The sequence below is a fragment of the Solea senegalensis genome, linkage group LG18 (genome assembly GCF_019176455.1).
Source record: "Solea senegalensis isolate Sse05_10M linkage group LG18, IFAPA_SoseM_1, whole genome shotgun sequence".
In the NCBI taxonomy this organism is placed as follows: domain Eukaryota; kingdom Metazoa; phylum Chordata; class Actinopteri; order Pleuronectiformes; family Soleidae; genus Solea; species Solea senegalensis.
This window is the reverse complement of record NC_058041.1, coordinates 7226241-7252073: the sequence shown is the minus strand read 5'-3', so window position 1 is coordinate 7252073 and position 25833 is coordinate 7226241. Positions and strand designations below refer to the sequence as shown.

Below are 25833 nucleotides of genomic sequence, written 5' to 3'. Positions count from 1 at the left end.
ATAGGGCACAAGAAAAATATGAGTGGACCAAACCATTGGGGAATGGGGGGTTAATCCTATAAAACAGTTTCAACAAATGTTATTATTCCATTTAATCAGGATTTACACGCTCGATTGTGAAGGTATCTGGACCATTAACCAGAAATAAGCACAAACAGCAGCATTCATGCCAAAGTCTTTATTTTTAATACCAGGCAAACACTGGACCTTTTATACAATGACATTTCTAAAAATTAAACATTCAGAGACAAGTCTCAACCATCGGGTGGATCCAAAGAAAACTGACTAATCCGAGTGACTTAAATATAAAAAATATTGTTTTGTTTTCTCTCCATTGCACTTCAACTTCATAAATACATACTCAGAATTGTATTCCTCTCTGGCTGATAATCTTTTTGATATCTTGGCGAGACGATGTGACAATCTCGTATCTACTCATTCAACCTCACGTCACGCCACTGTGGATCAGCGGGTGAAGATGAAAACTGTGCTACAGCGTTTTTTAAAAAAAATGAAAACCAAACTCCAAACACTCCACCATGAAAAATGCTGCGTTGACGGCATATGGGGTTCATGTCACAGAGGAAGTCCCATGTTTGCGATTGCTTAGTGCGTCATTTGCTTCACACCCAATTCATTTGTACTACTGCAACAAACATTGTTTTTTCTGATCAACAGTCAAAACCCAAAGAAATGAATAAGATTTACTTATTTAAAAGTCAGAACTACCAAACATTTGCCAATTAAGTTGCTTTGAAGATTAATAGAGCAAAAAGTCCAACAAAGAAATATTGGATAAACATGATTGATCGATTATTTCAGGTTTTTTCTACAACATTCTGTTAAAACGGTCTGTTTTATTTCATTGTAAACTGAATATCTATCCATTTTTTTATAAATTATGGATGGATTGAACAAGGTTGGAAAATATGTCACAGGTGGCTGAGAATTATTTTAGAATTATGAGAAGAAAAACTCTGGGACATGAATATTTATTGTAGAAACACCTTCGACGCACTGCTGACGATGAGTGGAAAACACTTTTTCCATCCATCAATGCTTGTATTGCTCAACCAACAAATACATACTTAAATAATTGATAAAACCAAAAACAAAAAAAGACCAGAAAAGTCCCTACTTTCCCAAAACTCTGAGTGCTGCAATCAACAAACAAATAAATAAAAGTAAAAACTTACCAGAGCCTTTCACTTTTATTTATCATTGGAAAAATGGTTCAAGTTGCCAATTCTATCTCTATAAATCGAGTGTTTTCGCTCTACATGACATGAACGCAGCATTAACTCTCCAGTGAAACAGTATGTGTGCATAAATGAGACACACCAAAAAACCCTATAATTCAAAACAGATGTACACTATAGACACTGTATAAACATAATGGCCAGCCGCATCCATCAAACATATTAATATATAACATTATTTTAAAAAGAACTTGAAACAAAAATAATGTGTAGAGAGAGAGAGAATCTAAATACCAGAATGTTTACAGTAAAATTATATGAAATTGATCACAAGCGACAGCTTGTGTCTCGTCACGACTGTAATTTCTCTGACTGTTTCGGCAGCATAGAACGTTTCATCTCTTCGCTGAGAGGACACACGGGAGTATCAAAGTGCTGTTTGCTTGACTGTAATTTCCTCCTCCTCCTCCTCCACGGCCGCTCGTCCGCCCTTCCTCCTCCTGCCCCCCGCCACTTCCTGCCTTTCCCTTGTATGTCATGACGCTGAGCTAGTTCCCATGTTTCTGTCAAACATTCTCCTCATGTGATGAATCCACCCCAAAAGCCTCAAATCCGGTGCTACATTTTTGCTCAGTTTCTCGCAACAACAGTATAAATGAGTATCAGTTTTTATGAGATTTGATGAATAGTGTGTGGAAAAGGAGTAAAGAGAGAGACACAGCTTCATTTGTTTCCTCATAGAAAAAAAAACAACAACTGATTGAACCGTCCACCATGTGAGTCGATGGGAGTGGACAGACACCACGGAGCATGTCTGAACTCACTTGGGGTTTTTTTTAAAAGAAGATCAAGAGAACCATTTTTTAAGAGAATAGCCAAGTCCATGTACAACTATACAACGTCCGCTGTGTCAACAGCTTACAGTCCTTAGTGTTACTCGGAGCACAAGCTGGAATGGAGGACGGCAACAGGTCTTACGCGTTTCGCTTTTTTAATTTTGTCGTTAAAGTATCGTACTTTGTCCAGCTCCAGTCTTGGTCCTTGAATGAGGAAAACACGACGATGTCAATAGTTGGAAACAACAAACAAGAATTAAAAAGGAATGTGCTTTAATTAAAAAAACAAAACAAAACTGGAAAGCAGCAGCTTCACTCCAATGGTGCTTTTGTGTTCAAAAATCCTTCTTTCCACTTGAGCTGGGGACACACTACACAACTTTCACAGTCATTACCAATTTCGAAGAGACTTGGCGAACACACTGTCCAACTGGATTCAGCAGATTTTGGACTGGAGATCACACATTTAGCGACTGCGCCTGATGAGGGATCACAGATTATATCATTTTGTCAAACCAACTGAACGCAACAAACTCTCGTGAGAGCGACCGTGTCCACGAGTGACAGTTTAAAGGGTAAACAAACCATCACCCTTTTGATATGCCCACTACTGCCTGTCGTCTTCATATGGTGACACCACTTCCTGTGTCCCATACGCTCTATTTTAGTGGCTGTTGGCAGCATGTGTTTGCAGTTGGGTTGGTAATCAGTACACACTACCCGACTGAGTTCGGGTGTGTTACCCTCACATACGAACAGATTTCTCTGCCAACTCGCCATGTCGACTGTCCACAACCAATCATGGGTAAATTCAGGCAATTAAAAAAAATCTTGTAGTGTGTCCCCAGCTTTAGTCGAAAAACAACCCTTTTGTCTTAACTGTGTGATGACAACCACACTTTTAACTTTTTAAACAATAATTAAATTGCATTGGATACATTTGTGATTAACATCCATAAGTTCAAATGCAGAGAAGGTTGTGCAATGGAAAATGAAAGATTCATTTTTTTGTCTCTTAACTTAGAACTTTTAAAGGCCCTGTGATTATGAAACTACCATTACAAAACTGAAACCAGTGAACTCACCGCTATGCTCTTGGCCTGATCGTCAGCAGCCTCCTGCATCAGGCTGGTCAGCTGACTGAGGTACTTCTGGTTCTCCTGCAGCAGCCGAGGAGCAGCGTCGCTGAAGAGGAAAACACACACGCAAAGTCTTTTAGAGACAATCACAAGGCATCGCTTATCACATGCACAGTGTTTTTTTGTTTATTAATAATTTCACCATCTACAACACTACTAAAACAAAATCCCAAACATTAATGTTGATAAACATGTTTTTAAAGCTCCAGCGTTCAACTCCTGTCACCAAAACACTGCTTGTGTCTCTAAGCTGCAGACTTATCCTACACCTTAAGTGTTTTCAGTATCTCACGACCTCACGTAACCTTCTTTAACCTACAGTTTGTTGCCATCTCACTTCACTAACACAGTCAGTCACACGTAATGTAAAATGAATGAATCTCTGTGTCTCCACAGGCACGAAAACCAAACACAACTACACTGGCAAAAACACAGACAGGTTGCGTGAACTCACTTGACATGGTTTGAATATAACGTTTATACTGAAGTTGCACCACAGCTTTAACCACAAGGATTTCTTTTCATGTTTTTTTAGGAATGGAAACAATGGTGACCAACAAAATCAAACACACCAGCTGATCTAATAAATGATCCTTGTATCTGAAAGGTGGAAAATTGCGGTTTGTAATTTGACATAGTAATGGTTGGAGGCAGAAAACTTTCTCAAAACGTGGCCTGACCAGGACTCAATATAACAATGGATGTGATCACTTACCTATCATTCGGTCCAGGTAAGGAGATTAAAGGATGCGGGGAGCTGACAGGTTGAGCAGACTGTGACCACTGAGAAACCTGCAGCAGGTTGGACGACTCGGGACTGGCTGCTATCGAGCTCCGTGAAGAGTTTTGAGCCTGAAGGAGAGAAGAACACTTAGTTATACTTAGTATTAGTGATGATAATAATAAACAGAGCATGTTTCTCCTCAGAACATCTTGTATTATTCTAACAGCAGGGATTCTGTGAAGCTCCTTATCAAAGGGGTTGTACATCTACCAACATTAAACATTCTCTCCACTTCCTGAGAGGTCACATACATGAGAATGGGACAGACAGACAAACAGTAACTTACACAGGCGATCTTCAGTAAGTGCCAGAACTCCCTCTGCCTCTTTATTTGCATCTGCATCACGGTGTTGTCTGCATCTTTAATACTCTCCAGGGTTTTCTCAATTCGTGGAAACAAGTCAATGATCTTTTGTTTGCTGATCAGGATTTTACTGTTGGCAAAACACAACACACCATAAATACAGTGTTAGCACTGTGACTTGTTGAGGCACGGAATTAATGGGTGTTTTCATTTCAGACAACGCATGAATAAGAAATGCCAATAAAAAAAAAGAAGATATAAACACATTAGAGTCTGTGGGCGTGTACCTGAGGTGGGTGTATAGATCTTTGAGGACCTTGTCTTGGTTCTGGACAGTCTGAATAATGGCCTTCACCATCTCTGAGCTGTCACTGCTCACATCTGGCTCAGGTACTAGGAGACATGCAACATATGAACCATTTAACACATTTCTTCTTTTTGCTGGAGGAAATGTAAGCCTTTACATTTTGTATTATTTTGATTTCATAACTTCAACATTGTGTGACACCATAATTTAATTAAAATGCGTCTTACTTTTGCACTTCATCTTCAGTTGCTTGTATAGATCGATGGCCTTATCTTCCCTGCAATAGCATTCATTTGAGTGATTTAAAATCATTTACGAGGCTCAATACAAACATTACAAAAAATCATGGACAATAAGATCAATCGACTATTCATTTTCAAGTCTTTTGAACAGCAGATTATTGTCGGATGCAGCATGCAGACAGTATTAGAATGGAGCCTGTCTTGTCTATCTACATCATGGAAGTCACAGTAGCTATAGCTTTAATAGCTAAACAGAGGAATGACAGTTTATTTTGTTTAATAAACCCTTGAAAACACAGGAGCCATAGTTAGCATTGTTGTATATAGTATGACTTTAAGCTATGATTAAAACAGTGGAAATGTCACTTATCTACACATTTGTTAGATGAGACGTTTAATATCAGAGCGTCTACGTTCATATTCTGTACAAACATGGACGAGCAGCAATGTTCGCAGATTCTGGTCCTTACTTAAGTGCATCATAAATACATTTGACAGCACCCAGTTTCATGGCCATCTGAACTGTCCATGATAAAAACTGCAGACCACATTTACACTAATTGAATACACACAGCTCAGTACATAAGAGCAATATACTGCTTCTTAGTATCTGGTTTCACTTAGTAGCCATCTGCTACTTATAGTTTATTTTATAAGATAGATTAACTAACAAACCAACCAATCAACTTTCCTCGGCTGAGCAACAAATCAGACTTTAAAATTGCATAAATGTTGTAGTGTATAAACCCAACACGCCACCTCCTGGTGACAGGCTAAAACTCACAACTGCTCCATCTTGTCTCCTTGGCGTCGGGCGTAAGGACTCCTCTGAAGTTCCACTATCTCAGAGTGAAGAGCCATGATCTCATCATCCAAGTGGCTCACCTCTGCCACCTGCAGGACAAAACAGGAATTAAAGGACTGCTCCAAGGCTGTTGTAATGTTTTACACATACATGTACATGTGTTTTGACTGGTTAACATGCATTACCTGTGCGAAAGCCGCAGCCCTTTCCTCATTCTCCTGCCAGGCTTTCAGCATCTTTTCTGAGGCTTCACACAAACACAGACACCTCATCAGAACAAGTAAGTGCTCAGAAGGTCAACACACTAAATCCAGAATAAGGTCCATTAGAAACGTCAGACTCAAAGGTGAGGCGAGTAAACACTCACATATGCCATAGTGCATCTGATCGCTGTATTTTTCCAGGTCGTACTGGATGCTGCTTTTGAAAAAGTCCAACTTGGCTTTCAGCTGCTGCGAGAACCCAAACATGCTGTTCTTACACCTGGTCAGGTTGGTGTTGTAGCGCAGGAGGCTCAGCCTGGACAAAGGCAAAAAGAGACAATTACACGTCTATGTATGAGAGATGATAGAATAATAGACAATCATGCAGTACCAAAACTATTGAGGACTATCAAGGTCCTACATCAACTTCTACTTCAAAAAACAACAACACATAAATACTAAACTTTGACATCATAAAAACTGCTCTGAAATGCATGATTTTTCATTGGGAAACATGAAGTTTAATACAAATACTATACATTTCATGACTTTTGTCATCACATAAACAGAGAGTAGAACATGTGACTCACATCGCAGCCCTTTGTCCTTGGAAGAGTCTGCTGTAGTCCTCCTTCAGACCACAGATGTAGCTCACTGCTTCACCCCAAACCTTCTTCAATGCTACCAGGGGCAGCTGGGTCTTGGCCTCTTGGACTACAAAGTTAATACCACATCACAATTATACTGTATGGTATTCAACAACATGGAGGAGAATGGCAACATTAAGACACTAGGGATGTTATTGATCTGCGTCTCATCAGCTACATGAATAACAATAAAAAACCCTCACCGATAGTATTGACTTTGTCAGGTAGCTGTCTCGCACTGAAGGGACCAGAATACTTGGTGATGCTCTTGTCAAACAGGTAGACGATGTAGCTATCCCACCCTCGCTACACAGAAGAGAAGAAGAATCATCATCACATATAGAGTAGAAACATCTGTCACTGGGTCATTTGGCACATTTGCCTCTCTTAGTGGAGTGGAGAGTGGACAGGACATGAGATGCATAAGATGGGAGGACAACAGAATATAGCAATAAAGGCTTCAGTTCACCTCCAGTCTGGGATATGTGACAAGTGAAATATACATACATGAGTCCTGTTATTTCACCTGAACATCATCTGCAGACCAAGTATTGAAAACATAAACATTTGTCCAGTCCTACATCATAAGCATGGTCTTACTGTGTGCATTCCACAGGGAGGTGCCACAGTGATCAATCGTGAGCTTACCACTCCATCTAGGACACACTGTGCCGCAGGCTTCCTGGGGTCCAGGGACACACCGGTCTCCTGCAGCAACTCCTGGTTCACCACTTCGATCTTGGTCTCAGCCTCAATGCGCCTCTGCAGACTGTGGAGAGACTCGTCCGGAGTCAACTGGAACGAGTGAACCTGAGCTGTGGTCATATTCAGGATGTGGACAACCTGAAGGGACAGAAGAGAAAACTGTCAGTGAAGGTAGCAATTGAGTCTGCATGCTTACATCGCCATGTTCAGTCAGGTGCACAGGCAACATTTGTAGATGTTAAGAAAAACACAAGAAACCAGAATTAAACACTTTCAGTCAGAAAGAAGAAAACTGTTTCAATATGGATATGAAAACCCAGGTCTCATATCCATTACTAATACAGGTTATATTTTTAAAATCATTTCCAGCCCTTGTAATGACAGTTAAACTGTTAGATTTTCACAAAATATTAGCTTTCGCTTAGTTACAAGAGAAATATATTAATATCTGCCAACCAAGAAACAGCTGATTAAAAATTCACCTTCATACTCAGTATCTGCTCCAGTTCTTCAAAGCACTGAGGTTTCTTGGTGTCACCGTTCACTCGGCCTCCTCTCTGGAAAGAGTCCCACTTTAACATCAGCTGAAGCAGTCCCTCCATTGGCTCCAACAGTGTCCTACAAATGCATTTTATCTTAATTATTACAGCACAGGGCAACAGGCAATAAAATCCACACTGACGTGTAATATTGTTACGTTAATGCATCTCCCTTCTGCGCAACTCTTGCTCTTTCTTCCACACAAACACATTCAGAGACTATCAACCTCCCTGTTTATTATCTAATGAGTGCAGCATTTATTCTTTTGAGGGGGTTTTCAGTATTAAAATATGTTTTCTAACTTTGTGAATGTGAATATTATATGTGAATATTTAATATTTTCTGGTTTCCTTAATCTATACAAAAAAGAAATCATTCAAACTGAATAATTTTGGTTTATGGACAAAACAACACATTTGAGAACATCATTTCCAGTTTTGAAAAACACTGCCCATTTTCTGGACCAAACAAATACTCAATTTATGGAGAGAATTATCGATTACCAAAATAATCATTAGCGGCAGCCCAAGTTTAGTTAGGCATGCCTTTAAAGTTGATTGAGATTTTCTTCCTGGTTGACTAAAAACCACCTATCATAATATGGTTAATGGAGATCATGAGTACAGAACAGCTGATCAACTCTTTCATCAAAAGGAATATCAGAAGACACAAGATCCCAACCTGCTGAGATTGTTGGGGTATGGAAGGTGTGTGGAGAATCGCACTTCTCCATTCAGTTCTTCAACAGCCATTATGTCTTTTGGACCTTTAATCCTCACTTTGCTAGCCCTGTAGACAAAAAAAGACAGCTAAAAATGAAATAATACATTTTCTGACTGAAAAATAAACAGCATAAGCAGTAATTTTCTCACATAAATTGCAGTAATCAAGCCCTTGGCGTTTTAAGTGCCATAACTGCATCCAGCAGTTGTGTTACTGTGTTCATTTACAGACCAAAGCAGCAGTTAGCGCAACAACAACTCACCATTGCACAGGTTGAAGGTTGTGTAAGAAAGGACGGAAACCACAACTGCATTCAAATATCATGGTGCCAAAGCTCCAGTAGTCCACAGTGACAGTGTATGGCTTATTCTCAAACAGCTCAGGTGCCTGAAGGAAGGTGGTGCATGAAAACATAAAGCCTTTGGTTGACAGTGAACTACAATGTTCCATATCTTTATTTTTTTTAAACAGACATGGGCATGTCATATGTGCTGTTCACTCAGTCCTGAAGGCGGCAGAAGGTTAAAGGATTATATTATAGTATAGTTTAATTATAGTAAGATGCAATTGCATAATGCTACATGCATTGGAGAAGAAAAAAAAGTACTTTTGCTTACGCACTTACCAGGTACTGCAGTGTGCCAACAAAGGAGGTACACAGACTACCCTGGTCCAGGTCTTTAGCATAGCCCAAGTCGATGATTTTGTGAACCAGCTGTAGACAAATAAGTAAATGTGAGAATACTTCTTCAAAATGTATTGTCAAATGGTGGAGGCAGGAAACCAAACTGTATTACTTTACCTTTCCGTTGATATCTTGCAGTACTATGTTTTCAGGTTTAAGGTCTCTGTGGATAATTTTGTTTTCGTGCAGATACTGAATCCCAGACCCTAGAGCAGGAATCAGTGGTTTAGATGAATGATGAGTAAAACATGTAAAACATCTAAATGATGATGAGAAAAGCATGGGACATACCAACATCATTGAGCAATGAAAGCACTTCACTCTCTTTCAAACCGCAGCAGTTTTCAGGTTTACTCAGAACCTGTGACAAAGACAAATGTAATTAATTTTAATCATATTTTCACACCTGCAGTAAGTCGACATAGTAAGCAGAATAACATGAATGTCCAAACATGAGCTAGACTAACATACACTATTACATTTTGAAAGGAAAATCAGTGGGGTTGTCTACTGGGACAAACAACCCTCAAAAAACACATTATACATATTACAAACTATTACATACATGACTGAAATTAATTGTACATTTGCACTATGAAATGCATGCTACAGACAAATATAAACACAAGAGTATGCTCACATTAACCCCAGCTAATATCCACATCCACATTTCAATGCTTTTATTATTTCAGCAAAGGATTGTTCATGTTATTGACCATAAGATGGATGCTAAGCCTCTCATATGTGGGAAGAATGATCATTTTCATCCATATTTTCTGGCTTCATAAATTATTTCCTAATGTGGATGGATGATGACCTGAAATCACTTCAGTTGAGATATTTAAATAGCATTTTTAAATTATTATGGCTTATTGTGACTGCCTCCCTCACCTTCCTCAGGTCTCCCCTGGAGCAGTACTCCATGGCCAGCAGTGGGAGATCATTTAAGGCTATGTGCGTCATTTCCTCTGGGACATCCCGGGCTGTCACAACATTTATGTGATTTAACCTGAGTGAGAGAGAAAACTGTGTCAGAGCTGCATTACTTGGCTGCACAATATCTCAGGAGTCAATATTAAATTAAAGTGGTTTCCTATAGCTAAAATACAACATTTGTTTGAATCATGTTTACGATACATCACTCTGATATTATCAGAATAGAACAAAATGTTTTTAAAGAGTAAATAAACAAACAAACTTCTTCATGATTTGGATTTCTCTGCTCCATCGGTCCTTATTCCTTGGTGTGAGCTCCAGACGGCACATTTTCACAGCTAGCTTTTCATTTGTTTCCTACAAAACAATCAACATACATACAGTTTAAGTATATAAAATATACCTATGGAGAGCAGTTGTAGAGAAATGCTGATTCAACCCCAGCAGTGAACATTGACGCACTGCCAATAACTTTTCATTTACTGAGCTAAAAAAAACTGGTTGTGATAGGTTTTCACCCCACCCTTGCAAATAATTTTCACTGATTCATTTTCACCTACGATTCCAGCGGATTAACACACTTAAGCCGTTTTCGGGCATGAACTCCAGGTAAAGAGATTTGGGCCTGGATGTCTCTAGAGTTTGCCATTTATGTACAATGAGCACAGAAGGATGTTGTTTGAGTAGGACACATTTACAACAATATGAGTATTTCCAGAGGATCATCATGGGGGTGGCACCTGGCTTGCACATGCAGAAAGTAGGGCATTTATTTGCTCACTGTGGATTCCTAGGAGTTTCCCCCTTCTGTATTCTAAAACGAGATCACTCAGATATTAAGTAGAGCTCATGCTAGGGATCCCGCAGGAGCAACTCCAGAGGAAATTTGTGTTCACACCTACAGCCCTTCAGGATAATGGAGATATGGTGTGTGCTTGTGTGGAGCAGCCGTGCTCTCCAGTTTGGTGCTTTTTGTATGCTCGTCTACTTGTGTCTGCCACGGCTTGGTGGACTTTGTCTATGGTTGCCACGACCTAATTAATACTAGACAAAATACTTCTTGACCATGACCATAGAGTTTCACGACAATCATTGGTCTCCCCCTGCCCTCCCTAGATGACATTGCCAGCAAAGCTATCATCGCAGAGCTACAAACATCATTCCACAAACCCTGCACAGCATCTGTTTGATGTTATAAATCCTTAAAAACACATACATCCAGGTTTAGGGACAGTTTTTTTCTCCACAGCCATTTGCACTTTAAATTCCCCCTTACGTTAAAACTATCCCTTAGTCATACACCCTCATTTCAATATTAACTGTGAACTGACCTGCTCTTAGCTTGCCAGCCTGTTTTCACCCTGAAGCTTTTTATGCATTTCTTTATTATTGTTATATGTTTTTATGTTGTTATCACATTGTCTTATGATGTTTTTATTGGTGGTGTGTGTGTGTTTGTTGCCGCATCGTATGGAATTATGTTGCTTACAATGACAAGAAAGCTATCTAATCTAATTCCCAGAGTTCAGTGCATATCTGAAACAGCTTTGCGATGATGTTGAGATCAGGAGGATTTATGGTCGATCTTCTTAGGAGCATTGCCCCATTGTAGGAGTCAGCCTTATCATTCTCACTGAATGGACTGACTGGAGGACACATAGACCCAGACTCCACCAATCCTTCAGTTATTATACATGTTTTCCTGTGCCATTGGCTGCCATACAACCCCAAAGAAGAATACATATATTCAATAAATTCAATATTCAATAAATGAATAGCAAACCTAAACTAACTAACATGTATACTCTTCATTTCACTATAACTAGACTGTTTACATACAACGGTGTTTCTTGTAATGCAGTATCAAAATTCTAAATAGAAGTAGACTGAGCACAAAGGTATGTTTTTAATACTGGCTTCTTCCCAATGTTGTAAAGGGGTCGACACTCACATGATGTTGATAGAGGTAAACATGGGCAAAGCCGCCTATACCCAGCCTCTCTTTTAGCTCCCAGTCACCACAGCTCTGGTTCTGCCTGAAGGGAGGTTTCTCCATTGCTGCAACTGTACCTGAAATAAATATGATAAGTGATTATTAATTATTTCATGAGCATTTGCTTTTCATGAGCTTCCCAAACTGGGCACTCTCTATCGTGTATGAGTGCAGTAAATATAAAATATGTTTTGATTTGGATGGACCTCTTGCTCTTATTTATTTTGAAAGCTGATTTCGTGATTCATGTACGTTGTTTCCTCGCTTATACGCCGAGTAGGCTATTTTTGTCAAAGCAAACAAAGCGATGTAACAATAGAATTATTATAATAAAAAATAACCAACACTCATGATGATGATGTCAGTTTTTACGGACAATCGTCAGTTAATGTAGCAGCCTTCAAGAGCAGCTGTAGCTGTAACGCATACTGTATAAAAACATAAATATAAAACAACTTTATCGCCTTACAGCGTGACTTACAGGACATGGAGAAGATTAATCTTCTAGCTATGTTAATGGAGCCAGCAAACTCATGGGCTTGACTATATCCTGGAAGAGCTGACAGGCTAATGTCATTTTACTTTCGACGCTAACACCAACACGCCAACACACTGACGCTTTGTGCTAATGTGGTACAAGCGGGCGATATCTTCACATTAAACACTAAGCGAGATGTTACCAGGAATTGAAAAACACACACGTACAAACAATAAACTAGTTTAGACAATGTTTTCACTGGTTAGCTGCCGAGTAGCTGCAGTTTAGCCGACCAACAAGAGACCAGGAAATAGGCCGGGTCGTTCAATTGCTTTTCATGCTCAAGAAATTAAAGCTTCGACGGAAGTAAAATGACATGTTGGTGCTGTTTTTCTGAGAAGAGCCGCGGCCTGACACTTACTTGGTGTTTCTACGACGCTGTCATGAGCTGCTGAGTGTAGAAATGTGACTGTGTGTCTTGTTGTTTTTCAGGTCAGCAGCGCTGTGGCTTCAGAGTGTGTACTTTCCTGCATGACGTCATCAGAAACCCCGGCTGTTCTTCTTCGAAATGAGCCGAGGCTGCGTTCAACAAGACGAGTCCGACCGTTCAGCAACACTCAGCAACACAACTCAATTTAAACATCCAAACATCTACTGGAAATTCATAAATCATCCTCTCATAAATACGACATAAATGAAAATAACAAATTCAGTATCAGATATATCTGTTTCTGTATCTTTCATGTTTTTACCAGCAGAGCAAGACATTATTTCAACATATTAAAATATGTTAGCAGAAGCTAATCAATACTTAAAATAATTTAATGAAAATATAAATGTGTTTAGTTTAACCCAAAAAAGTGTTAATTTAGTAGTATAGTAAGTACTGTGTCGTTGAAATAAATCAATAATGTCTGATTATAAATGTCATTACTGAATAACCTTAATAAAACTTTAATGTATTAATATTTTTATTGTTTTATACAATCTCCAGCCACTTTATCATGTGTCCTGTCAGTAAGTGTATTTCATATATAACAGCAGGTGCAAAGTGTTACATGCAAATAAGCTATACAGGTAATGGTGCGTAAAGTACAATATGATATATAGTGGAAAATGCACCTACTTAAAATGTACCCCTTACATTCCACACAGACATAGTTTAACTTTTAAAACACTTTTATTTTTTTTTATCTTCTACGCCTCCAAAAATGAGAAGCTCACAAACAACATGTTCTTGGTGAATTTTAACAAGGCAGTGACACGTGTAGCTCACTGTATGCATGTATGTATGTATAGCATAAAATGAACATGGCCTTGCCTGCACCAGTCTAAAAAACACTGAGGTGGATCAGATCAGATGTGTAAAACAATTTGTATGAACTGATTCAAGTCCCTAAAACACAACAGCATACAACAGCATTAAATACAGCCTTTTCCTTCATTCACATTGATAAAAAAATAAAAATAAGTGACCATGAGCTCAAGGACAGAGAGAGGAAAAAAAAGATTAACTATCTTATACACAATAACCCTTAATTTAATACTGTAACCATAATATAAATGAAAGCAGGCCATAATATCTCATGCTTTATGTACATGTCACATTCAGAAAACGAGGCTGTGAAGGAAACACATGGTAAAGGATGGTTCACTCTGACTGCTGCAGACATGCACTGCTGCCTTCAGAACAGTCATCTGCCACGGTGGCTGGAGTGCAACGGGGTGACTTTTGCTTGAGCATCACACAGCCGTCACCAAGGGAACCAGCCATTTCCACACTAACCAGTGCCATGGAGATCCAGCAGCTGCTCTTTGATGTAAGTGAGTGGTGACAAGAGAGGAGAGGAGAGGAGAGGAGAGGAGAGGAGAGGAGAGGAGAGGGAGGAGAGGGAGGAGACCTCAGACACTTTGCCAAGGTGGAAGCTCGGATGACTTGCCTTCCTTTTGCACCATAATTATACACAGTATATGGACTGTATAGAGATTCTGCCTCTATAATACATAATGTGCAGCAGGATTAAGGTTTGCTTGTCCCTACTTGGATCTTGTATCAGTGCTGTCTCAAGGGAAGGAAAATAAATTCAATTAACTTGTTAACAGATGCAACAATTTTGGGGCACAGGCCTAAAATTAAATAAAAAGGATATTGTTCACCATCTTTTCAAAGTTGGTAGCTTTTCAAAGCAAATTTTACAAAAAAATAAATAAATAAATATAAGAAATAGCCAAATTACAGAGGCACAATAATGGTAGAAATAATTTTTGCCTCGTATATTCAGCAGCTATTAGAGTGATATGTGGTTTTCAGACAGAATTAGTTGTTTTTTTTAAGGTTGTGTGTAGATTAAGTCGAGGAGAAACCTAAACACACACGAAGCACAAACAAATCCAAGGTTAGCCCTGATTCTCAATTCTGTTCCACTGTCAAGTACAATATTTCTTTAATTAACCTGCTGAATATTCTCTCCAGAGGATCTGCCATTGAACCTTTCTTCTACAATTATACAATAATGCTTAATGCTTGGACAATATTTGAGGATGCAACCCTGCACTCTGGGAAAGGGACATACATTTTTTACCTTTACAATTCTCAGATATATTCTTTTTAACAAATAATTAAAATAATATTAATAATAACAATAATAATATGGAGTTGTCTCTCTTGTTTGACAAGCAAGGCAGGGCCATGAGACAAATAAGATGTAAATAAAATGCTAAAATTTTCTTTTCTTTTCTTTCTTTTTTTGCTTTAAACGTTACTTAATCGGTTAAATAATCATCAAGATACTTGCGTGTTAACTGTGACAAACTGCGGACAGGATTAGGATAAGGTACAAAACAGTATACGTTCTGATTAGGCCTGGATATGCAGTCACTGCAGAGATCTCACTCTCCAAAGATGATATTTAAAACAGGCAACTCTGAACATCTATCTCTCTCTCTCTCTCACACACACACACACGCAAACACACACACACTCAGGCACACACTTAGCTTGACATCCATATTTTTGCAAACAGGTCTCATTTAGCCCTGCACCCTGCCCCCATACTCAGGTGAGGGGGTGACACCATGCATATTTACTGCAGGTGCAGCAGGTTTTGATTATGGCTGAAAGAACGTAACTGAATGTTGACAGCTCTCCCTGCTGGTGGGACCCTGGCACTGCAGCTGCTCCTGGTGTCATTTGAAAGCCTGAGTAAGGAATGGCTGTACAACAATACAATGCTATGAGGTGAATGTGGCTGCTAACACATGTTCCACAAGTTACACTGTCTGGTACATAGACCAGTTTGCTGCCCACTATCTCCTAAACGAGTGTTTTCATAATCTCAATGCTTCCTTCCTTTCCTTCTTTCTTTCTTTTTTTTTTTTTACACACTTCATTATTTCACATGCATTTGTTAACAGTATCAACCCTGATCCAACTACAATCATGCTCTCAGGTCCTGGTGAGCCACATGCTCTTTGGAATACTCCACACAGCCAAAGTCCTGGCACCAGTCAGCATTTATCCAAACTATGTGGTGTGATGTTGTCACGATCGCTTACTAATCTTCGATAGGTACATAGGCTTTAGCATAATACTCACATTGTGCTGAATTATTACCACCATGTACAAAGAAAAAAACATAAACGAAACAACAAATGATTATAAGGTAGTGCTTTTGACACAACTGTGTGTACCTAATGCATCTTCACAATACTGTGTTGAATACATTGTAAATACAGTATATCCTACAATATAAGCATAAAGCAGACAGTGTGTTATATACAACATATCCTGGATGTATACAATAAGTATGGATAACATATTTCCTTTTTAAATTTTCAATATCATATTTCATCATATACTGGACATACACAGGAGGAGTATGTTCAACATCAACAAACGACTGTAAAATACTGTAAAAATACTGAAAAACAAGAACATTCAGGGTCTGCCTGGTGAGTGTTAAAATAGGGTTTCTGAATGAGAGGCTGTAAGTACAGACATAGATTACACATGTTGGCACCGGCATGAGGAGAAGGACTTGAATGACCATAGAAAACAACTTTGCTGCTCTGGGTTTTGTCGTAAAAGGCCTATAAGAAGCTGTGCTAGATGCAGGCATGCGGAATACTGCAGAAAACAACATTCTGCCAAGAAGAAGTAAGAGAAACAGAAGCACATCACGGGACAGAAGCAAGAGCAACTCAGAAATAGATCACTTGTTCAAGTAGAGCAAAAAAAACCCGACCTCTTTTATTGAGATGCAGTACTGTTGCTGCATATCAGGAGTACTGCGAATTCCCACTGATGCTGTTGCCTCTAACTGGACATCAGTGTCTAGAGAAAAGAGTAGAGATGAGCTGCAACCTCATCATGTTCTACACTGCCATCTTCATCAGCACTGTCCACAGATTCTGCTTGATACTGCCTTTAGCAAAATACACATGCACAAACTAAAAGCTGCAATGTCCGGCTCCTGAGTGGAATGTGAACATACACGTGGTGATGTGGCAAAAAAAGGAAAAGAAAAAAAAAGAAGGAGCTGGAATGTAATGCCTCCGTGAACCCACTGACTTTTGAGAAGTCCAATAACGATTACAGCACTCAAATCAAAGTGGCGGTAACGGTTGAACTGAAATCAAATCATCAGTGGCCTAAAGTGAGATGTTTTGAAATGTGTAAACATATTTGGTCCCAAAACTGAGTGAGAGGTGGAGAAAAAAGGTGGGAGAGGTGCCTTGAAAGAACAAAAAGAGGGGAAAGGAAACTATGCTGGATGAAGGTCCCTGTGTAGTGTCCTGTTCAGTCTACATGCCCCCTCTTTATCTCAGCGCATGGTACTGACTGCTACACACCCAGCGTATGTTCTCAAAGACACCATGTCTCTGCAGATCCGTTACCTCCCAGCTGTTCCTCCCTCCTCCTGCACTAACACCCTCGCTGGGTTTTTTTTCCCCCAGCCAGTCTGTCAGTCACAGGATCTGCACCTCCTCTGTTAGATGAGAAGATTGGGGTGCCGGGTAGGGCTTCATGGTTGGGGTAGGGTGTAGGGTAGACCCTCACTCCAGCTCCCATTTCAAGCAGAGCTCCGAACCCTCCTGGATCTCAAATAAAACCTATGCAGGGAGACAGCCTGCCGCTGACAGTGCAACGCCGTGCCGCTCCCGGCGCCCCCCACCCTGTCTCACTTCTTGACAGCCTGTCGGTAGCTGTGTCTCTGGCCTTCCTGCCGAACTTTACTGCTGCAGGCGCTGGCTTTGCTGCTGTTGCCGCCGTCCCTGGTGCTGCTGGCCAGGCTGGCCTGGCTGCTGTCCTGCAGCGTGGGGCTCGAGTGAGCCCTCTGCAGTCCGTTGTCCTCCAAGAGCAGGGACTCAAACACAGACAGGTCCTCCTCACCGCTCCGGATTTTAGCTCGCAGCAGCATCACATACGTCCCATACCGTGTCTTCTACACAGGTGGGAGAGAGCAACAGGCAGAACATGAGCGCTCAATATGTTTATATGTTATTATTTCATATATGGATGGTGTTTAGACACAGAATGGCGTTTCATATGTGTACAACTAACCAACAGCTGTTCTGGTCTGTGATGCAATAGATCACTCTAAAAACACCTAATACTAATAAGTTGAAAGGCTGTAGTGCCACCTAGTGGAGGCAGACATAATTGATTCAATAAAGAGATACCCCAATAATGCTTGTATACTGGTACAAGGGCTGGAAACAGTCCACCTCACCTCAAACTCCAGATACTCGTCTCGCTGGCGGTACTCTTCCAGCTCGCGCCCTTTGACCTTGCGGTCCGGAGGATAGGAGCGCAGCTCGGCCAGCTCGGTGGAGATCGCTCTGAATCGAGCTTCATGGGATCTGATTTGCTCCTCCTGTGAGTGCAAGATCAACACTGATATCATGACGGGGATAAGATAAAGAAAAACTGCCTATGTAATTATGAATTATGTATTCTTCTGTTTATACCAATAGATTATTGACGGGCAAAAATATGAAAATATGGTCATGAGCTCCCGTCAATGATGGACAAAAAAGATTTCAACGTTTTAACCACCAAAATCTAATCAGTTCACCTTTTATTCCCCCCATACATAATGGTAATGCCTCCGGCCATGGCAGTTACTAATGGACAATCATGTCTGTGCCATGAGTCAGATAAAGCACACTTTATGTGTGTCAAGCTCTGCTATTTTCATTTCTGTCTCCTTGTTGTGTCAATGCATTTCTGTTTCTGGAGCCTAGACATTGACAGCAGACATTGATTTTGCTTTAACTTGCCCTTCTGAAATCATACAATATTGATTCACTGAGAGTAATGCTCCACATGTCCCCCCATGTCTTGTATAACATAGTTTATTCTTACTATTTCAATTTAGTGTGACAAATCCTCTATGCTAAAACAACACAATCAATTGCTTCATTAATGATGTTGTAATTCTGTTATATTAATTATCATTTTACTCTTTTTAAAGTTGGATTGGATTAGATCATTTTACTCTAATCATATTTTAATTTGATTGTTTGTGGGGTTTTTTATTCAAGGGTGAACTATACAGAGGATGCAACTATATTGCGGTAATCTTGTTATATATCATATTATTTCCAATTACTGTCTCAGAGTAAAGATCATCATTTTTTAATTTGGAAAGATTTCACTGGCTGCAGTGTCGTTCACAAGCTCTTGGATTTGACTGGGACTAAGCTGTAAAATAGCTGGAAACACAACGTTACCTCGGAGAGCTTTGACATTGTCCCGGGCAGCAGAGGCCGGCTGAACTTTTTCTGAGAGCCGATGGCTGCTGGGAAAGGAGGGGCTGAGAACATGGCGGCCACTGTGTTGATCCGTGTGATCCACGACTGCATCTGCTCGGCGTTCCTGTAGCACCACATACACAACACAACGCACAACAGCAATTAGAGACGACTCCACAATGCCCGTACAGTAGGTACAAACACACTTATTATCAGCTCAGCTCCACAGTGCTGCGTGCTCACATCAGCACATGGCTGACTTACAACATCAAAGGGATTATAATCAGGAACTGCAGCCTTGATGTTGACAAAGAAATGATTTTGGAGCCAATTACCGCATGAGGGAAAAGGGCCTGTTTTACACTAACAGACCTATTAGGGGCCCATGAGAAATATCAGATTGAATCAGACAGCCTTGCCTAAAACCCAGGGGAGAGCAGAGATATAGAGAGAGAGAGAAAGAAGGAGGAAAAAGACGCAGGGAGGGGTACAGTATCTGGGACAAATGCAGGCTGCAACTGGAGCACAGAGTCTGTCCTCCTGGGGGGCTGAAACATGTGGCCACTCATGTGCCACTTCCTGGATGCAGCTATCACACACACACATACACACATAGCGAACACACCTTCACCTTGCCCCTGACATTCTGTATGCATGCGTTTGTGTCTTTGATCCGTGTGCGCTCAGCATGGATTCTGCACGCTACGGGCACATGTGCTCAGCTGGATCCATGTGTTGTTAGCTGGGGCTGGACGCCCTGCTATGATCAGATACACTGACATCAGCCCTCACTCTTCTCGCTTCACTTTCCCGACCAGGTGCAGAGACTTTAGTGAGGTCCAGCACTGATAGCGAAAGTGGAGATCTGGCTCACAGCAAACGTTTCATCCAAACGCTGTCGGAAGTGGTCAATTTAAGGGGATAGACAAGTGGTCACAGGTGACCACTTGTCTATCTATCTATAATTCTAAGCTCTCGAAGAAAAGAGGTCGACCAAAAGAGAGAATTTTAAAATGACCTAACACCATGGTTCTCAAACTGTGGTGCGTGTACCACCAGTGGTACGCAAGCGTCCTCTGCTGGTACTCGGAGGAAAATCGGAAATACTGCTCAACTGTATATATCAGGGTATGTGATCGCAGTGGAGCTGGGGAATTTTGAGTGCGTAGAAAATGCGACAAATAGCAAAAAAACACAAAAAAATAAATAAATGTATCTCTCGCTCCATCTTCGCTCTACCAGTGTATGAAGTATATGTGAGGAAGAGGAGGATGATGAGAGAGTAAATGATCTTATTGGGAATAAATCTGCCTCTTGTGAAAAGTCCGTAGCTGACTTTGCTCGACCTACTTACACCACTGTATTTTAACGTTATAATGCTGTTACTTCAACAGCTCAATATTTTCTCAGGTGGTACAGTACTAAACAAGTATATACAAGTATAATACAACCTAATTAGAGGTACATCTATTTCCACAAGGTGGGAGTAGCTGCAGGCATTTACTTAGAGGACTGCACGTACTGATGTTTTATGAGTTTCCATAAAGGCACCCGGGTGCCGGTCCTGGAGTCTGTTTTAATTTGTTTTCTTGGAGTGGAGAATTGATCTTAACACTTGAAAATCCCGTTGCATATGCACATTTTTCGGGAGAAGTGGCCTCGAAATGAGCAAATATAGCCAAAATGACCGATCTTTTTTTTTTTTGCTAGATGTGCGACTGCCCTGTAGCACCCATGTCAGAGCTGCTTCCACTGAGTGCGGTTAACTGTGTCTCCACACGATGGGCGGAGCAGATTAACTGGCTAAAAATGATTAATAGGTCAACCTCTAGTGACGAGTCATAACATGGTTTAGACTGTGACTCACGGTGCCTGGAAGAGGTACACCCTCCAGTCGGCCGTCCGCAGGTAAAACACGTTGGGCCGCTTGCTGTAGTCGGACGCTTTCATGGCCAGAGAGTGGTGGACGGACACGGCGTTCTTCAGATCCTCATCAGACAGCTGCTTATCAGGCCTGTACTCCCCCTGCAAGGCGAAGGCAAATATGAAATGAATTACTACGACTATCAAACACTATTAAACACTGAAATCCCCTGAACTGAGCACTGAGTTGATGAACGCGTACGTGTGTGTTAACAACTTACTTTTTGCAGATAGAGAATTAACCCTTTCAGAATGGCATAGAAGGTCTTCCATCCTCTTTTCCCTCTCGGTGCTGTGAGGAGGAGGAGGAAACGGGATTACACTATATCAGTCATACACATATTTAAAGTGTAACAGAGAATTTTGTTCATTTGAATTCCACGCAAAAAGCACAAAAACAGCAGTATCTGAAGCAAGACTTCATATTATTGTCAGATATTTACATCTCACACTATCGGGTCTATTTTTTACTTGATGTTATTTTTATATTTACACCAAATTTCACCATGTCACCAGATTTTTCAGACTTCTATAGCTCTGACACTTTCTGCCTCAGCATGTACTATTAAAAAAAAACAACATTTGCATCTCCACTTGGTGACTTATAGAGGAAGTAATTAATGCTTAAAGCATAGTCCCCCAATAAAAATATAGACACACAGTTTATAATTCAGAATTCATCAAATAGAAATGTTGTGTGCTTACGCTTCTTTTATACCGGCTGATTAATGTATTACATAAGATGTGAAAAATGTTTTCACAGCAGAGATGTTCTAGTGGATCACAGCTGATTCATCCGACAGGGGATGTGGAGAAGATTTAGACTGCAAATAACTGGTGTAAAGAGTGGTTATGACACAAGGTTTTCCATGGAGCAGATGCAGTTTTTCATTTTGCCTTTTGTTTTGATTCATTTTAAATTCTGAGGATCCTGCATATTCATACTGTAACTGTAGACGTTTGATTTACTTGAAACTGTATCAAAAATACCAGTCTTCAGCGTCGGTTCACAGGTGTGAGCTGAAAGAAGCGGATGGATACTCGACCGAGGGCGACCCGATCCTGTTACTCCTAGAATGTAAATTGTTTCTTGTCATCTCGTCCTCTCGTCCATAAATCAAGTGATTTGAACAATGTGCGTTCCAATGAGCGAAAAGTGACAAGTCGGGTTGAAAACGCAAGCTACGCAAACTAAATCACTGTCGTTCTGGGGTTACTTTTTGTTTCCGATGTCTTGAAAAATACAACAATGTAATCAGCGTTTTATAAAAATGTGACTGTACCTACTGTACACGGTCTGAAGACTTTAAAAGTCCTGCTTCAGACTTTCAACTGTATCCATGACTTGTCAACAAATGCACAAATGACTTTAAAACAGTTGTAACAAACCATAAACCAGCTGTAGGGAAACCCTGAGAGCAAATTCTACTTTGTGTTACTTTACTTTAAAAAATGAAAATGAAAAACTTTACATTTGTTTTTTTAAGACCTCTCAATGCCCAGATTTAATGCCTTCACGGGCCACTAGGCACTAGTCTCTGGAGTATTTTATTGGTGTGGCTGACACCAATTGTGCAAATCTGTGCATTTCTTGTGTGAAATTTAATTTTGTAATAATTTAATATATGAGAATTCATCTTCCCACTCACAGACAAATACTTATTTTCTGTTTCCTCACATCATGATGGAGAGCTTATGATAATCAAGCCAAAATGTCTGTGACGTACTTCTCTTGCCGTCCGAGTCGGCGTGGACTTTGCGCACCAGGAACCCGTTCTTGTACAGCAGTGATCCCGAGGGCTGTTTCTCCTCCGACAGGAGGTCCCCACTGCTGCCCTCCCTCTTCATGGATCTGGAGGTGTTGGAGTCACACAGGCTGTCCCCGAGCTCCGAAAACGACTTCCGCAGCTCTTCCTCATCGCTATGGAGACGGAGATAAAGAAATAAATAAATGAATAAGTGAGTGAATGAACACTCTCAACACATATGTGTCATATCTCATTAGCGATGCGAATAAACACCATCGCCATCATCATTCACCCTCTCCCTTTGCCTCTCTCACACACTGTGCTTGTTACAAGGGACAGGACAGGACAAGAGGTCCACAGATTTCACACACTGACTGGGAAACTTTCATTCCGTTGCACTTCTCATGAGTAATGCCACCGTCCACTGCTGCTGCTGCCGCCGCCGCCGCCTTGTTGCACAAGACATTCGTGTCACATACCGGAACCTGAGCAAAGCAGAGCTATCTGTGCTCTTTGAAGCAGAGGCTGATCACAAAAAAGAGAAGGGGGAAAAAAGAAAGACTGACACCAGCTCTCATTTTCCTGCTTTGAGGTGCAAAAAACAGGCGGCGCTCTTTCACCCTGAGGGCCAGCTGCTCCTCACAAGAGACATCGCAGAGCTGAGACAGGATGCAAAAAAACACAAACACTTTATAGACTTATCAGGGGATGGAGAAGGAGCAAAGCCCCTTATTCTTGGATATTTCAAATTCTTATATGTTCACCTATAAACCAAACACAGATGGGAAGTTCTTATAGTGATTGTGTAAAACAGTGGTCAGCGATTGGTGGCCCGTCAGCATCAGTATCATGGCCCGGCAGATGATTGAACAAATCTGATCTTAACACTTACAACTTTTCCACAGTTCAAAGTTCACTCTGCACGTTTTTTTGAACAAAAACAAAAGAGAAACGCTCTATTTTCTGACTTCTGCACAATCATTGCTACTTTACATCACTACTAAAAATTCCATATAAATTGAATCATAACTTTGACTCAACAACACAAAAAAACACAAACGCAAATTACCATGGGTGCACTTGTGGTACAGATCTGCACCGTGTGAGCACAAAGGGTTAAAATATTTGCTTATCTTTACAAAAAAATTTTGTTCTGAAAAAAAATATATAGAATTGACAGTTAACCTAAACTAAATGTTTGAAAAATAAGAAGAAGCTGTAATTCTTAAAATTGAAATGATGTTCAATAAATATTTACAGTCTATATCTCACATGCATTTGTCTTCGTAACAAGCTGCTGATTAGAGACAACGTTGCCTTTTCCTTTGTATGTGTGTTTACATTTCATTTTTAGGATTAACTAATTTCAGTGCGTCTCCTTTTGTCAAAAATGTCTCGTTCTTTATTAGATGATACAATGTTTTTGGTAAAAAGCACAGCAATAGGAGCTACATTTTTAAAGACCTGGAAGGTATCCGCCTTTCTTTCAAAAAACAAAACAAAACACTGAAACACTGGCAGGTCTCGGATTTTAATGAAGTTCACCAGACAGATTTTTTTTATCAAACAAAAGATTATAGGCAAAGAGTTTCTGTACTGTATGGCTGATACACTGAAGCTTTAGAGCAGGCGGCTCATTGTTCATTAGAAACAGGCCTTGAGGAACCTTCTTTGTAAATGAGGTTTCTGATGAGCAGCTTTATGCTGCAGATATACTCTCATTTGATTTGTGTATATCTGTGTATGTGTGTGTGTTTTTGTTCAAAAGAGTTGTAATCCTTATTAATCTTCAAAAATAATAGTTCAGGTAAATACTTCAAGTTACTGTTTCATAATCTAACATTCTGTTTTAAAAATGTAAACTGTTTGCTTTGACAATACTTAGAACAGTCACTGTGACGGCCGTGACAATCTCATTCTCTTCTAAATAACCCCGCACAATGCACTGTGTGCATTCCTTTACGATTTTCAAAAAGGGATTTGTCACATTGGATGATAGATGATAGGAAACTGGCGGCGACAGCCTCCGTTCCCCCGCTGCCGCTCGGTGAGGTAACGCGGCAATTCCACTACAGTTACCTCACCAGGCGACACCCATGCAAAAAGTTCACCGTGAAAATAGAAAAATGGCTTGATGCCGAACCCCACGAGACCACGTTATGAGTAACCAACAGTACATAACAGCAGTTAACCCCATGCAAGAGCCAGAGAGAACGAGAGAGGCAGAGACGGAGCCAATGAGCATGTAGCCTGTTGCCTGGTAACTGCTGGCCTGCCTGAAACCCTCTCTACACAGAGACAAAGTAGAAGAGCTGGAGAGAGGGGGATGGAGGGAGGACAGAGAGAGAGCTAGAGAGAGAGGGAGAGAGTGGAAAAAAGACAAAGCTTATCCTTCTTCTCAGATGGCAGACCATTTTCAACAATCGCATGAGCGAGAGGATAAGGAGAGGAGCGAGACAGAAGAAAACAAACGGACCAGAAAAAAAAAAGAAACAAAAAAAGAGAAAGGTTTGAAGAAGAGAATGGAATAACAAAGAAATAAAAACAGAAATTCTTTTTAAAAAGGAAACGAAAAGTGAAAGATGAATCACAGGAAAGTGGTGCAAAGTGAGGGGAAGGCTGCGGAGCAGGTTGGCCAGTTGATGGACTTGCTGCTGCATGCTGGGATTTTCATGCTCTTGCCATCAGGAAGCAGATTTGCTCTTTCACCTGTGACACTGAGTCACTGTACCAAATGGCACAAACACATTGACGCACAGTGAAGTGAAAGAGGACAGTAACTCGTCCATATGCATCCTCTTATATGACGAAGCTTCCACTTGTTTGATTTTCATGGCTCTTTATGTTCTTCTAATGATTGCTGTAGAAAAAGCCCCCTTT

At 40.4% G+C, this 25833-nt stretch overlaps 2 protein-coding genes across 6 annotated transcripts in view; both read right to left on the bottom strand.

Annotated features, from left to right (window-relative positions):
- Positions 1–507: 507 nt before the first annotated feature.
- On the bottom strand, positions 508–13076 carry LOC122759323 (inhibitor of nuclear factor kappa-B kinase subunit alpha-like). 2 transcript variants are annotated; one of them, XM_044014107.1, is made up of 22 exons: positions 12948–13075; positions 12007–12125; positions 10318–10412; positions 10011–10128; positions 9411–9480; positions 9237–9325; positions 9060–9149; positions 8697–8821; positions 8393–8500; positions 7654–7789; positions 7115–7309; positions 6670–6772; positions 6410–6533; positions 5984–6135; positions 5802–5863; positions 5596–5705; positions 4797–4846; positions 4550–4655; positions 4245–4392; positions 3890–4026; positions 3121–3220; positions 508–2239 (listed from the first exon to the last, which is right to left on the bottom strand). In XM_044014107.1, exons 2-22 carry the CDS (start codon positions 12109–12111, stop codon positions 2174–2176), a joined length of 2289 nt encoding a protein of 762 aa, XP_043870042.1. In that variant the 5' UTR covers positions 12112–12125; positions 12948–13075; the 3' UTR covers positions 508–2173. The 2 variants fall into 2 exon arrangements, with proteins under 2 accessions (XP_043870042.1, XP_043870043.1); XM_044014108.1 differs by having other exon boundaries at positions 1835–2514; positions 12948–13076.
- A 611-nt stretch (positions 13077–13687) lies between these two features.
- Positions 13688–25833, bottom strand: part of LOC122759260 (PH and SEC7 domain-containing protein 1-like) — a 43932-nt gene continuing 31786 nt past the window's right edge. For all 4 annotated transcript variants that reach the window (XM_044013979.1, XM_044013980.1, XM_044013981.1 and 1 more), the window contains 6 exons: positions 22933–23126; positions 21427–21497; positions 21150–21307; positions 19262–19406; positions 18259–18402; positions 13688–17970 (listed from right to left, as the gene is read on the bottom strand). In XM_044013979.1, coding sequence (XP_043869914.1) covers positions 17707–17970; positions 18259–18402; positions 19262–19406; positions 21150–21307; positions 21427–21497; positions 22933–23126 — 976 coding nt within the window. In that variant the 3' untranslated portion in view covers positions 13688–17706. The remainder of the gene's footprint in view (positions 17971–18258; positions 18403–19261; positions 19407–21149; positions 21308–21426; positions 21498–22932; positions 23127–25833) is intronic.

Excerpts from the sequence above, each read along its gene's own strand:
- LOC122759323 (XM_044014107.1), bottom strand. The coding sequence starts at position 12,111 with ATGGAGAAACCTCCCTTCAGGCAGAACCAGAGCTGTGGTGACTGGGAG. Across the intron at positions 9,150-9,236 it reads TGCAAGATATCAACGGAAAG|CTGGTTCACAAAATCATCGA; the intron begins GTAAAGTAATAC and ends ATTTGTCTACAG. Across the intron at positions 6,136-6,409 it reads CAAGGACAAAGGGCTGCGAT|GCTGAGCCTCCTGCGCTACA; the intron begins GTGAGTCACATG and ends GCCTTTGTCCAG.